This window comes from Lissotriton vulgaris, chromosome 6 (genome assembly GCF_964263255.1).
Source record: "Lissotriton vulgaris chromosome 6, aLisVul1.2, whole genome shotgun sequence".
NCBI lineage: Eukaryota > Metazoa > Chordata > Amphibia > Caudata > Salamandridae > Lissotriton > Lissotriton vulgaris.
This window is the reverse complement of record NC_141694.1, coordinates 599,252,740-599,267,210: the sequence shown is the minus strand read 5'-3', so window position 1 is coordinate 599,267,210 and position 14,471 is coordinate 599,252,740. Positions and strand designations below refer to the sequence as shown.

The 14,471-nt window shown below is 42.9% G+C and overlaps 1 protein-coding gene across 1 annotated transcript in view; it reads left to right on the top strand.

Moving 5' to 3' along the window:
* LOC147707767 (desmin-like) overlaps nt 1-13,886 on the top strand; it is a 117,351-nt gene extending 103,465 nt beyond the window's left edge. The window contains exon 11 of the mRNA XM_086926619.1: nt 13,655-13,886. Within this exon, the coding sequence (XP_086782745.1) occupies nt 13,655-13,658 (4 nt within the window). The 3' untranslated portion in view covers nt 13,659-13,886. The remainder of the gene's footprint in view (nt 1-13,654) is intronic.
* The last annotated feature ends 585 nt before the right edge of the window (nt 13,887-14,471 follow it).

Genomic DNA, 14,471 nt, shown 5'->3' with positions numbered 1-14,471 from the left:
TTAAGACCCTGACAGGGATCAATAACATAAAATGGGTGGACCGCGGTGCAGATGAGGTCGTATGAGAGTGAGACTGACAGACTCATCACATCACCTCGACTAGAATTTCAACTCTCTAACTTCCATTCTGGTGCTGCATTGTGACTCCTCTTAGCTGGGGGTCCTCTGCAAACCTCTAGCACAAGCAATACGTAAAGTAAGATAAGATTATCTGGTTTTGGAGCTGACACAAGATTTTCAAATGCCCTTCAAAACTTCAGAAATTATTGTTAAAGAGCACACATTTCATGTTCTAGTGGTCTAGCTCATAGTTTAGGTACGGTGAATAACACTTTAATTGGCATTGTTTTATATTGAACACTGCATCCGTGTAGCCACAACATCCGCACTTTGGTCAGTGAGTGCTAGTGGACTGGCCAACAAGACATTGTCTGTTTTGACCGCCACCAAAAGCCGGAATGGCCATACGAGGCATCTGGCAACGGGCGGGTGGTTCCCCTGGAGGCTGGAAAGGTGGAGGGCAGGTTTTGTGAGTGGGTCGGGTTTTTGTAGCAATGCAGCAGTTTTAAAAGCACTCCAAAGTTCCTTGTATGTTCAACAGTTTTCAGGCAACAATAAAAGTGTCAAGTTAATTCTGGTGATTTATTAGTGCATCTGCTGGAGAAAGAGGGGGGTTCGTCTAGTGGCAGTTTTCATTTATCTAAGGTAGTGGAGAGGGTTAATATGCCTGCTGCAAAGAATGTGTGACACACGGCACAGCCTCTGTATCGTGCTTGCAGATTAGTAGAAATATTTTTCTTGGATGCTGGATAAATAGGAAAATAGCATCCACTTCCATTGAAGTTATCAGCCATCTGCTGATAAAGACAATATACTGATTCATGTGATGTTGAGACAGTTGGCACACTAGTGGCCCCAAAACCATGGCAAAAATAAGCAAGTACACATACAACCTTGTCTGATACCCTTCCTATTGACATTGAACACAAGCTTATCATTTTAAGTAAATAGTGTCCCATACCAGCTTCATAAGAACAATTCTCAAAAAGGCCATTCCAGTGAGTCAAAGATCTTCTTGGCAATGGAATATAACACAACTGCTGCAAGCACCAGGTTCAATTAATTCCTGAGGGCAAATGGGGTGCTCAAGTTATTATTAAGAACTCTCCAAACAAGATAGAGCCCTTCAAGACCAGCATGATCACAAAGTCGCTGTACCCAAATTTGCAAAGCCACCACAATTAGGAACAACTCTATTAAAGTGGCATTTTTGACTAAATCTGTCTTGTGCCATTGCCTAGCCTACTTTTACATACACCAGTCACTCACCGAAATGCCTAGAAGCCCACACTAAGGGCATCATTGGTGTGCATGTCCAGTTCCATGTTGAGAGTGAAAGAAACCGTCCATAGAATTCCCCACTTAAAATTAGACTTATCTAATGGTATGTACCCGTGACGGTTCCACTGAGCAAAAAATTGACCTGGAGAACGGCACCTGCTAGACCTGACAGCCTTTAGGATAGTCTTCCCCAAGACATTTTGTCTGCTCACCTCCTGTTACTGAAATTCTTTTTTGTTGGCTTTAGGACTATGTGCACTTTATGACTACTAACCAGTGCTTGTGCTCCCTCCTCTGAACATGGTAAAATTGGCTTACACTCAATTGCCACTTTTTTTTTATTGTAGGTCCATGGAAAGTGGTACAACATGTACCCAATGCCTGTAAATTAAATTCTGCTACTAGTGGGTCTGCGGAATGTTCTGTGCCACCCACTTAAGTAGTCTTTTAAACATGTCTTAGGCCTGCCATTGAAGCCTGTGTGTGCAGTTTTAAACTGACATTTTGACCTGGCAAAATAAACCTTTTGCAATGCCTAAACCTTTCTATTTAATACAAATGTCACTCCCTAGGGTAGGTCCGAAACAGCCCATTGCACAGGGTGCAGTGTATTTGAAAAAGTTGGACATGTACTTTTAACTTTTACATGTCCTGGTAGTTAAAAACTCTTAAATTCATCTTTTATTACTGCAAGGCTTACCTCTCCCATAGCTTAACATTGGATTATTTTATTACATTTAATATGTGATAACTTTCAGTTGGGAACATGTAGGAATGTTGAGTTTGATGTCTAAAGAACTGTTATTTAAAACCTTCTATAATGGTAAAGTTGATTTGAAGTCACAATTCTGAAAATGCCACTTTAATAAAGATGGCATTTTCTTGTCCCTACAATTTGGTTCCTGCAACCTCTAACCTGGGTCACATGACTAGCAGTAGATGGCAGTTGATCTTTGTGTATTAATCCCAGACAGTGAGACATAGGAGGAATAGCTGTTGGAAGGATGGGGGATCTCTGACTTGATGAGGGGGTGGAGCTGTGACCTATCAAACTTGCACATCACAAAGACTATGCCTCATCACACTCACACAGAGTTTCACACTAGTCTTTTGCACCACCAGACAAGCTGGGGCCAAGCCAGAGAGACAGGAATTTCCAAACACATCTGGGGGTGGAAACTTCCAGAACCTTCTACTTCAAAGCTGGCACCAAGTATAAATATTGGACCCTCAGACCCCACTCTTCAGTAGGCTCCTGGACCTATGGTTATTACAGAAGAAGAATGCCCTGCTGCTTGAGGCCTGCCTTGGTTACTGAGGCCTCCCTGCATCTGCCCAGCTGACCTGGTGTCTGGACCTGCAACTGGACATGCACCTTGAATTGCCTGAGCTCTGCTCGGCTCTGCTGGAGTGAGTACCTGTTTTCGAAGTGGTGCCCTCAGGTCCTGGACCCTTGGTATGTCATCAGTTGTGCTCCCCTCTAGGAAAAAGAGAAAACCTGACGTTTTGAGTTCTTGGCGACCGCAAACAGGCCTGTTCGCACCAAAATCTTGCCACCTGAGCTTCCTGCCAAAGCAAAGCTCCAATGAACCTGACATTTTGAGCTACAGCGACTGCCAGCAACTCAGATATGCACTTTGCACTACAGCAACGACACACCGCGGTGACCGCCAACACGAATCCCGAAAGCCGTCCACCCAACAGTATCTTCGCACTACAGCCATGATCGCCTGTGACAACTCGCCTGCTCTTCGTGCTACAGGGACGACCATCCGCGATGCTCATCCTGCTCCTCGCAGCCTTCTCCACTGTGAACAGAACTCTTTATGTGAGGCTTTATATGGTCGATTTTTCAGCTGGACTACCCTGGTCCCTGTGTCTGGTCAGCACTCCATCACGGTGGCCGGAACTTTTGACATTCACCAGTTCTCGCATGACCAGATGGCTGCGAGCTGCGCTTTTAGGTGCTATACTTACCTTACAACTTTAAAATTGCATATCTCTGTTTCTACTGGCTGGACTTTTGTTGTTTTGGTCTCAAATAATGTATTACATTTTACTTTAGTGTCTTAATTGATGTGGGATTTTCTAGTGTTGTGTTTTCACTTTCTTACTGTTTGAAGTGCTGCATAAGTATTTTACAGATTGCCTCTAAGTTAAACCTGACTACTTTTGTGCCAAGCTACCAGAGGGTTAAGCATGGGTTAATTTTAGATTGCTTGTGACTTCACTCTGACAGGAATTGTGGTTGCTACTTGAGTATGGTTCCACCCCCCTCAACCAGTAACCCAGTGGCCTACAGCGAGACAAAGGAGGACTAGGTGCCGGCAGGATGGGAGGGGTGGAGCTGTTCCCACAAAGAACATCACAACATTCTTTTGTCATCCTAGACCCGATGTACTCTGGGCAGGGGAGTAAAGAAATTCCAGAACTAGATATGGTGGAAAGATCTAGAAGTTTCTCACACTTCAAAGTTGGTACCTGGTTTAAAAACATAGCCATCGGACCCAATCTTCAGTTCTCTCCTGGACCTGCAGAGGACCCCCCCCCCCCCCCATAAGGACTGCTTGTACTCTGGAGGTCTGCCCCACTGCTTGAGGCCTACCTTGTACCTCAGAAAATGGCCCTCTGCTACCAAAGGATTGTCCTGCTGCTTACGTTTTGCCATATACCCGCAGAGGACTGCCCTGCTGCTTGAGGCATGCCTTTCTGCTTGATCCCATGGCTACCTGAGTGACTCAAAGGGTCAGGTGGCTGACCTCATGTTCCGAGCTACAGGGACTCACCAAACTCCAGAGACCTCCATGCAGGAGCTGAGTACATCTGCTGCAACTGGACCTGCCTGAGTCCTGCTGGAGGTAGTTTCTAATCCCCAAGAGGTGCCTCTATTGGTCCTGGACCCTTGGATGGCATAAGGTGAGCTCCTCCTAGAAGAAAGGGAAAAATCCTGTAGTTTTGGCCTCTTTACGACTGCGAATGGGCCAGTTTGTGCCAATATCTCGCCGCCTGTGACGACCACCCACTTGAAGCTCCAGTGAACCTGACTGTTTGTGTTACAGTGACTCACAGCGATGACCAGCAACATATGCACTTCGAGCTACAGCTATAACAGCCCGTGGTTACCGCCAACGCAAAGCTCCAGCAATGACTGTCCTTGATGCCCGACAGGATTGTCATGCTTCAGTAACAACTGTGTGTAACACCAGGCCTGCTCTTTGCACTCCAGTGATGACCATCTGCGATATTGTGTTCTCTGCCCCCTCCACCACAAACACAACTGTTTGTGCCTGACTTTGAGAAGGTAACTCTTTGATCGGGACTAATCTGGTCCCTGTATCTGGCCCGCATTCCATCGTGGTCAGCCTGAACTTATGACTTTCCCTCGTCTAGTGCAATCACACAACTGTGAGTGACGCTTTATGCTTCTAGCCACTATACTCAAATACATCTTTGAAATTGCATAAATCCAGTTCTAGTGATTAGATATTTGTTGTTTTGGTTTCAAATGAAAGTCAATTTTTCTAAATTAGTGTGGGATTTTTCTTGTGTTGTGTTTACACTTTATTACAGTTTGTGTGCTGCCTAAATACTTTCCACATTGCCTCAAGTTTAAGCCTGACTGCTTTTGTACCAGCGTACCAGAGGGTTAAGCACAGGTTAATTTAGTCACTTTTTTGCTTCACTCTGAATCTTCAGTTAAAAGGCCAATTTCCTACAACGTCTCATCTGTATGACCCACACACTGAAATTGTGTTACCCTACCAAAACCTGCAGTTGGTGTAGTGTAACATTTTGAGATGCCAAACTGGCATTGGTGAAATCATGGAAAGCTCTAGCCTTCTAAGTGATAACCTTCAGACTCCCAAGCAGGAGTCGATCTCAATTCTGTGAAAGGTTTGTGTCAAAGCAGAAGCCACCATTTTGTTTGCCGTGAGCAGACATCGCACTTAGCCCATTATGCTTTATAAAGATTTAAGGTTGTGCCCAAGCCTTTAGTAGCTGGGGGGCCAAATAAAAACAAACCCTTATAGATAGATGATATCACTTTACTGTGTCAGAAGACCCACTCCAAAAGGGAATTGAAGCTGGAAAATAAAGTGAGCATCCCATGCTTTTTTTTTAGCAGCTTCACAGTGGTCTGCTTAAGCATGAGGGTTATCTTGTGGGGCAAATAGAGAGTGTCCCTCTTTACCTGATCAGCCCTTTGAACTGTACATTGGTGACACATTTCAAGCCCTGGGGTAATTAATGCAGGCACCCTCGCGGCTGAATGTACATGAAATACAGCAAATAAATTATCCCTAGGATTGGTAGGAGCAAGGGCCCACTGCCTAGCCCAACCTACTCATTCTTCTTCCCTAAATTGTGGCACTTTTTCAGCAACAGTTAAAACGTCCGGGCTTTCAGAGGCTACTGAAATATTGAGTACCTGTTTGTTATTTGTTAATTTATAATGGTCACATAATGCCTTGTAATTAGAGCTTCAGGGTGCAAATGCAGTAGACAAGTCATACAATAATAGCATAAAAATAAATAATAAAATATCTAGCAAACTAAAATACAATACTCAACCATGGTCCCTTATAATAGTGAAAGATCGGCACACCAGATGCCATTAATCTTCCCTCAATTTGAAATTGAAGGAATTGAAGACAGTAAGGTGATGCAGTTTTGGCATGAGGACATTTCAAAGCTTAGTTGCAACACCACTAAGAAGTTTACCACCAGATCTGGAGCACCTCCAACTTGGTGAGATCATCTTTCTATATCTTGAGGAAGGCTGTTCCCAAAAACATTTGTTAAATTGAAGGCAGGCTTTAAAATAATTGAGGTTCAACCCATAGATGGATGTACAAATTTAGTCCAAAACATTAAGTTAGTTGCGAAATGGAAATTGAACCACAAGAACTCTGCAATATTCTAAAAAGCGGTCCCATTTTCTTAAACAAGACACAACTCTGATTTCACGGTTTTGTACTGCTTGTAACTTACTTAGTTTTTAGTGAGAGGCATTTAAGTATATATCAGAGCACTACAGTAATCCAGAATAAAACAAGATCTGAACCTGAAAGGCACGAGGTAAAACCCTCAAGAGAAAAGCATTTTTGGACAAATTTCAACAATGAAAATGAGTTGCTTTAGTAACTTTAGTAAAGTGCAAATTTTAAGATGAAGACAAATCAAATAGAATAGCAACATTCATTACTGATTGGATGCTCTGTGAGCATCTTGCAATTCAGAAGGTTAAAGCTGAGGTGCATGTTGAGCATTCCTGAAAGCAAGACTACAGTGTTGCTAATATTGAGGCATAAGTGGTTAGCGGGTATCCCATCTCTAATTCCCTTTAATGAAGTAGTCACATTATTAACCATAGAACTATATTGTTCATATAAACATCTTAGACGTTCAGAGTTATCTATGTACATCGACGACCATGCACCAGAGGCAGAAATCAAATGAGAAAGAGACTAGTCCTTTGGATGTTAAATCGAAGGGATGAGAGAGCATAGCCTTTGAGAACTCCACTGTGTAGTACACAGAATATAAAGCCACATGAGCAAACTAACTCAGTCCATTAAAAACAGAATGGATCCTATCCAACATTCTGCCACTCGCAAAAATCTACACTCTCTGGCATAGTAGCCCATGGTCTAAGGTTACAAATGTAGCAGAGAGATATATTATGAATAATGCGGCTAAATGTCCTTGTATTGCACTTGCATATGTTCTCGTATATTCAAAACAACAGTTTTATACCTTGTGGAGGATGGAAACCTAATTGACAGTCTCCAAACATCTTAAACCGTGGCCAACATATGTGATGGGGTAGCTTGTAAATCTAAACAAATGTGAAAATTAAGATAGGTGTGCTCCAAATTTTCCTTATTAATAGGTTTGATATTTCTTGTCAAACGTTTAAGTGGATTTGACTGAGGGAGACTGTTGTAGATTTACCCGAGGAATCGAGATGGAAAACAGCATAAAAGCATAGTCTGGCAAAGAAAGATATAGAACTAATTGATTGCAAGGACTGCAATTAAAACCTAAAACACAATCTAAAAAAAGGCCTGCCTTATGGGTGAGACCATCAGGCCGATTTCCAAATCCTAATTTGTCCAGCAGATCTAAAGAAACCTTTAGCTGAGGGGTAGCGCTAATCTGTCATAATATTAAAATCTCCCAAACTGTAGTTCTGTTTCTAAAGCTTATGCTCTCCTTTGATTGCATTAGGACTCTAGTGGACAAGCATTAGGGACCATTAGTAGAAAAGATAGGTTATAAGAATTTTATGAAAGCTGTATGATTGGTAAGACACCTGGGGCTGTATTACTCATGACTGCGCCAGCGCTAGTTGTCGATGTGCGCCAGAGTATGTCCCCAATCGCATTACAGAGGATTGGTATGTAATGCGCTGTGATGTTGGCCATACTTTGAGCTCTGTGTTTATGTGCGTTTGCGTCTATGCGCATATTGTGTTAGCGCACAGACGCACATACACACAAACATACTCTGGCGCACATGGACAGCTCACACCGGCCCAGTCATGCGTAATACGCCCCCAGATGTTAAGAGAATTTCTCAGGTTGAGGTGTGAGAACGAAAAAGAGTGGCCAGCAAGAAGAGAGTGCCTAAAGGTGGGTTCAATAAGATGTATTTAGCTCTCAATCTGAAGGCAGCGAACTTTAAGGCGACCTATGAAGAAAGGCATACTGTCCATCATAAGGGTATAGCAGATCAGACAGACAACCAATGAAGTTACCTACAAGTGAAAAAAGATGCAGTCAGTGTGCTTAAAACCCCTTACAAGGTTTACGTACACTGCTATGGCCCAATCAAAACACAGAAAGAGGAAAGTGCTGGAAACAGAGTGGTAGTATATGGCTTCCACAGTGGGAAGATTTTCCACAGGAGATGACATTGGGAAAAACGATGATATCACAAATTAGAATTTACTCTAGAAGGAAAATTCGTCCTCAAATTTATTGCCAAATGTTTTAAAAACCTTAGTGGATAGAGAATTGTTGACGTTCAATGTCCATAAAAATAGATTTCCAGACCTGTTTGTTGTTCCCAAGCAGCAGGACCTTAGCGGCATCTACTTTCAGCTCAAGAAAGTTATTTCACTTCCAATATTGGATGAGTTTGGGGAGTCACTGAAGTTGAGGCGGTTGGCCGTTTAATTGACTTGTCAGGAGAGGCAACCTGTTAAAATCCAGATTATGTTAGTGCAAATTGCAGGCCCGACCTTCTCCCTCCTTACCTAGTATGCCTATTTTATTTTACAAGTTGAAGTTATATTTTGTTGCTTTTTAGTTGGAAAACTTTTGTGATCTTCCTTAGGGTTTGGGCCAAAACCTCCTCATGGATATAAATTATTATTGTGCTGAGTGTGCGGTTTACCTGAGTTGTATTTGGAGACAAGACCACGTGGACTGCAGAGACAGTTGGATTTTGTTTGACTCTGGAACAAATACAACACAATCAATATAAGGACGTATCTAGGACCTCAGCATTAGAATATATTCTCAAAAAGACTTGAGAAAGCCTCCACCCAACAGGCTGTTTGAGGGAGGAAACTTGTTGGCTGGAAAGTAGAAATGTATTTAACAAACATAGTATAAAGAAGATGAATAGTGTTTTGAAAATACTACATTTGAAATAAAGCTGTAACATACAAAATACTGCGTAGAAGTTGATTATATAATTGGATGCTCTGACGAAAGGAATAATAGTCACATAACAACAAACTTTAATCATAGAAACAAGGGAATTCAAATACACTGACAGGAAAATCGCATACTCAGCATAATAACTGTTAAAATCCAAGTCTGAATATGCATATCTAAGACGTAAAGGTCAGGAAACAGGTGCCTGAGCGACAGAGCATAGGCCTGTGGAACACCACGCAAGATGGTATAGTTTTGGGATCATGAAGGGCATAGTGCAATTAGCGCATAGGATTGGGAGTGACCTTATAATAAGGAGCAAAACCAAGCAAGTGTGTTGCCACTGATTCCCTTAAAGGCAAGCTGATGAGAATGTCATGATGAGCAGGTTCAAACACTGCACAGAGATCTAATAAGACCAAGGACGCAGCATCTCCAGAATCTTTAATGAGCATGACGTCATCAATTGTGGTTCAAGGTTGTTAACTAAACAGCATGAAAATACTTGTTCGATAATTTCTGGAATGGCCTTGATGACAGGAATGGGTCTCTAGCAAACTTGGTCCTTGCTTCCAGCGAAGATGTTTTGACCAATGGCATGACTAATGGAGTTGGGTGTAGTGCAAAATCATGTTCAGCTTAGCAAGCAGGAGGAAAAGAGGGTTTTAAAAGGTGGAGACAGTCAGGCAAAACTGAACAGGTTTTTTTGGGCAAGTTGACTGTTCAACTGGATCTTTTTATTTCAATAATTTTACATTATATTTGTTTATATGAGGCTATGAATTAAGTCCAGAATAGCTAAGCAAACGAGATTAGGTTAAACTGGTGTATATATGCTGTATAGTAACAAAAGGGCTATTCCTAGATAAAACCCGACCATGAAAGAGGCGTAATGCAGCTCCTGCAGTGCAAGTGGGGAACCATCCCCCCAGGGACCCTTCAGGGGGCCCCTATTCAGGCCAAAGCCAGTGAACATCTGTGAGATGTAGGGGTCCAGAAAGATGGCCTCGCCCAAAACACAAGATGGTCGCCATGTTATGTTACCAGCTACCAGGAAACTCCTCTTGGAAAGATAGCCTTCCCTAAACCGCTGTCCCAATCTGGTTGCAAGCCATTGATTCAGCAGATCCTTATAAAGAGGTCCGAGATTTAACTCAGTGAGCACAGCCTCTTCTCCAATAGTTCAAGTGTGGCTTGTGCGACTCGAGTACCCAATCCCACAGGAGTACCGGACAGACTGCTGTTTCTTCTCCTGCCCTGGAGACATCTTTTTTTCTCCCCTCCCATGTCAGAGTGAATTACCTGCAGGCTGCAGTGGTGCCTTCAGAATTTGACATGCTTGGGTAGGCTATCACCAGAATTATGCTGTAATGTAGATATCAATTATTTCGCAGGGCGGACTTGTTAGACCTGGCATCATTGGCATGAGTCTCCCTTCCATGTTTTACTGATTGCCTCCTCTGTTTTTTTATATGTTTCGCTGGTTAGATGCTTTGGGCACTGTGCCACTGCTATTCAGTGCCTCAGTGCAAGTGCTCCCTGTGTTAAATTGATGTATTGATTAGTGACTCCATGATTGGGTTATTTTATTTACTTGTTGGACCCTAGTACAGTGCAGCATATGTGCCCAGGGCTTGTAAATCAAATGCTGCTGGTGGGCTTGCAGCACTGGTTGTGCCACCCACAGAAGCAGCTTGTAAAGTGTGTCTCAAGCCTGCCGTTGCAAGGCCTGTATGCAGTCTGTGACTGCCATGTCGACTTGGCAAGCGCACCCACTTGCCAGTCCCTAATCCTTCCCTTTTCTTCATATCAGACACCCCTATGGTAGGCCCAAGGGCAGGGTGCATTGTAAGGATAAGGTAGTAGATGCCCTGGTGTGTGTGACACGACCTAATAGTGAATTACAGCCATTTTAGTTTTTCACTATTTCAAGGCTACTTGTTCTCCATAGGCCAGAATGGGCAGTTTGATTATTACATTTTATAATCCTATCTGACTCAGGGAACATGATAGAAATTCGAATTTAGTATGTCTGAACTCAGAATGTTAAAATACATCTTTTAGTGAAGTTTGTATTAACATTCTGTGTTTGAAAATACCACTTAGTAGGTATTTTCTTGCCTAACTATCCAAGCCAGCTTCTGCTAGGTTGTGTATTCCTTGTCTGGAGTTTGAGTGACAGGGGCTGGGGGATTCCAGTAGAGAGGGTGAGTCAGCACAGTGCTGAGTAGAGAGATCTGCATGCAGATGGGAGGGAAGAGTTGCACCTGGGACCTGAATAGGGCTGTGCCTTCCCTTCACAATGCTGGCTCCACCTCCTGTGGTGTGTCTGATGTCCCTGGCCTACACTGTGAAAGGAAAGAAGGAGTCTTGTCAACAAAGTGCTCCAGGACTGACCAGAACTGGTTTGGACTAGGCAAAGGCCTCTCTGCTTTCAGAGAACAAAGAGAAAAATAGTATAAATATTGGGACCCTGACCCAAGAACTTAGATCACTTCTGGGAACAAGACAAACCTTTTGCCAAGGAGAAAAACCAAGGAAGCTGCAGGAGTTTGGACTGCCAGTGTGCTGCTTGCTGGGTTGGCCTACAGTGATTTATTTATTGCCAAGGAAAGGAGAAGGAACTTTCAAAGAACTTTCATCATCTTGCTGAATATTTCTCCAAGGTCTTGAACTTGTGCTTGCCTCCTGCTGGTCTGAGGGCCAAAAGACTTCACCCCAGCTCCCCTCAGAGTTTCCTTGCTGGGAATTCTGCCTGTAGAAGCCAGCGTGTCGCTGGGAGCTGGAAGCACGATGCATCGAGAGAAGCGTGCCGCAGTCGCAGCTGTTGCCGTCGTATCGCCAGAGAAGCGTGTCGCCGCTGCAGAGGTTGCCACTGGATTACCAGATAAGCGTGCCTTCGTTAAAGCTGTTACCCGACGCATCACCGTAGAAGCGTGTTGCCGCCGCACGGTCACCAGAGAAGCGTGTCGCAGGACCTGTTGTGGCTCCAAAGCTACAGAGTTTGCCGCATGGCCGCCGGGCGTGCACGCATTGTCTTCATGTCGTCGCATCAAGGGCACCATCTTATTGCATCGCACTAGGATTGTCGCATCGCATTGAGGCGCCGTCTTGTGCATTGCAACCTGGCCGCAGGACGAGAATCTACTCATCATCTTCACTCCGGTAAGTATCAAGACCCATCCCCTACGTTGCGCAAGCATTGAGGCGCGACGCATCATCTCCCCGAAGCACGGAACCAACGCATCTCCCACTCTGCGAGCCTTTTGTTTGTTTTGCATTACGCATCCAGGTACTTTTGTGAGAACTGTGTCACATTTATCACCAACTTGAACTTAGCAACTTTTACTATCTTTAAGTCAACTCTAAGTACAGTATTGTGGATTTATGTTGTTTGTGGTCTTGTGTTAAGTCAATATATAGAATACTTATTTTTATAAAACCTGTGTTGTGTCCATCTGTAGTGTTTTCACTGTATTGCTGTGTATATTCACAAATGCTTAACACACTGCCTCTGAAATAAGCCTGTCTGCTTGTGCCAAGCTACCAAGGGGGTGAACAGGGGTTATCCAGTAGTGTAATCTCCTTTCCCTGACTTAGAAGCAAAGGTCCATATTTGGTCAAAGGTGTATACCATTGCAAACTAGGACCCCCAGTTCTAACAGGACTAAATTATGCATCAGAGGCATGTGGCGTAATGCTACCATTTTTTACTATTTGTCTATTTTGTCATAGCAGCACACATTAATCCTGGGGAATATAGGTAAAACATTTACATCAGTGTATGTTGAATGCTGCTAGTTTGCGACCGGTTTAGTTGTTTGTTAAATAAAAAACATCTGTGAGGCACTCAGAAATGCATTGTATCTCGAATTCTGTTGTGAAGCACTGTGGTTATACCTATGTTATATGACATCTCTTTATTAATGTAATAACTGCACTTTCACAATTGCTTTATTAACCTTCCAGCTTTCTCAAATTTGCTTGAAAATGCACCAATGTCCACTCTTTTTTTCAAAATTTTCTTGGGGAGAGAACCCCCCGAACCCGACTTAGGTTGTTTGGGCTCGCTCGCTATACTCACTCGCAACGGTGCAGTATGACAATTATTTTAAGCCGCACAACTTTGAAATGTCACCGACTGCCACTTGTTGAGTGGGGTCCAGTCAACCCCTGCCTATCCATAACAGTCTTTTTTTAAATTCATAAACAGTTATTTAACTTTCCCTTTTGTGAATGGCTTACCACCCCAACTTGTGAGTCTGTAATTTTTCAATGTTTTTTGATGGGTATGTCAGTTGCAAAACATTGATATGTGTCATACCAATTCACTGTGTGAACTGAACGTCTATAACATGCCCCTTCCAAATACCAAATTAGTATAAGTGGTATTAATCCCATTCTCGGAGTCTGTAAAAGTTTACTGACTGTTAAAATGGGATTAGGATATTAAACAAGCATTTTGCAGTCGCAAACTCAAAATCGGTGTAATTGTGACTGTAAAAATGCTTTATACATCTGGCCCATAGTTTTTGCAAGGATAACGTTTGTTATATCACACCACTAATCGAATTCTTAAATATATGGATGCTTAATGACTTTTCTCTTTCCACATACATAACTGAATTTCTTTTTATTTCATGCAGTTAAAACAAAGATAAAGCTGAAGAGGAGAGTCTTCAAACTGATGTCCCGAGCGGTGCTGGTCAATTACATAAACCAAGAGCATTTCAAACTTGGCGTTTGCTTCAACTCCTCTAACTTTTCGCCGAGAGGAAGATGCAGGATGAAGAACAACCTGAGGGCACAGTTTTTTGTTTTCGCTATGTTATGCTTTGATGTTGCTTTCACTGTATTAAACGGTATATGAAAGCCTTATATTGAATAATGTCTGATCACACACCTATTTATGTTTAATCCATTACACCATTTAGCACTGTAGCCTGTCGTTGTGTTGGTTAGCAGTGCTTCCTTTAAGCGAACAGATTTGGCTGGATAAAAAGGGCCTGTATTATGTAAAGGGCTATCTATGTGTGAGGTACTATGTAGCACAAATAAAAAATTTCCACTGGCAAAAAAATGAAAGAGAAAAGACGACAAAGTAGGTTGGCCCATTATACAATGGGTATAGGCAGACAAGGGCAACCGGGGAAGGAAGCGCAGGGGATATTTATCCAAAGGGTCCAGCTCATCGGACTTCCATAGGTCACCACCAAGTAAAGGAATTACTTCAACACTGCAGTTGTAATTCCACCAAAATCAGGCATAGCAGGTGCCACTCTAGGGGAAGCGAAACTGATGTCAAAATCCCATGTGTTCTCACTTAGTTCATTTCAGATTCATGTGCAGCAGCAATATGCGTTTCACAGACTTCTGTATTAGCGTCCCTACCACATGTATTGAAAGTAGTTTCACCAGATGTCCTTGATTATTCAATACGAGACCTGCCGATTCAAAGAGCGA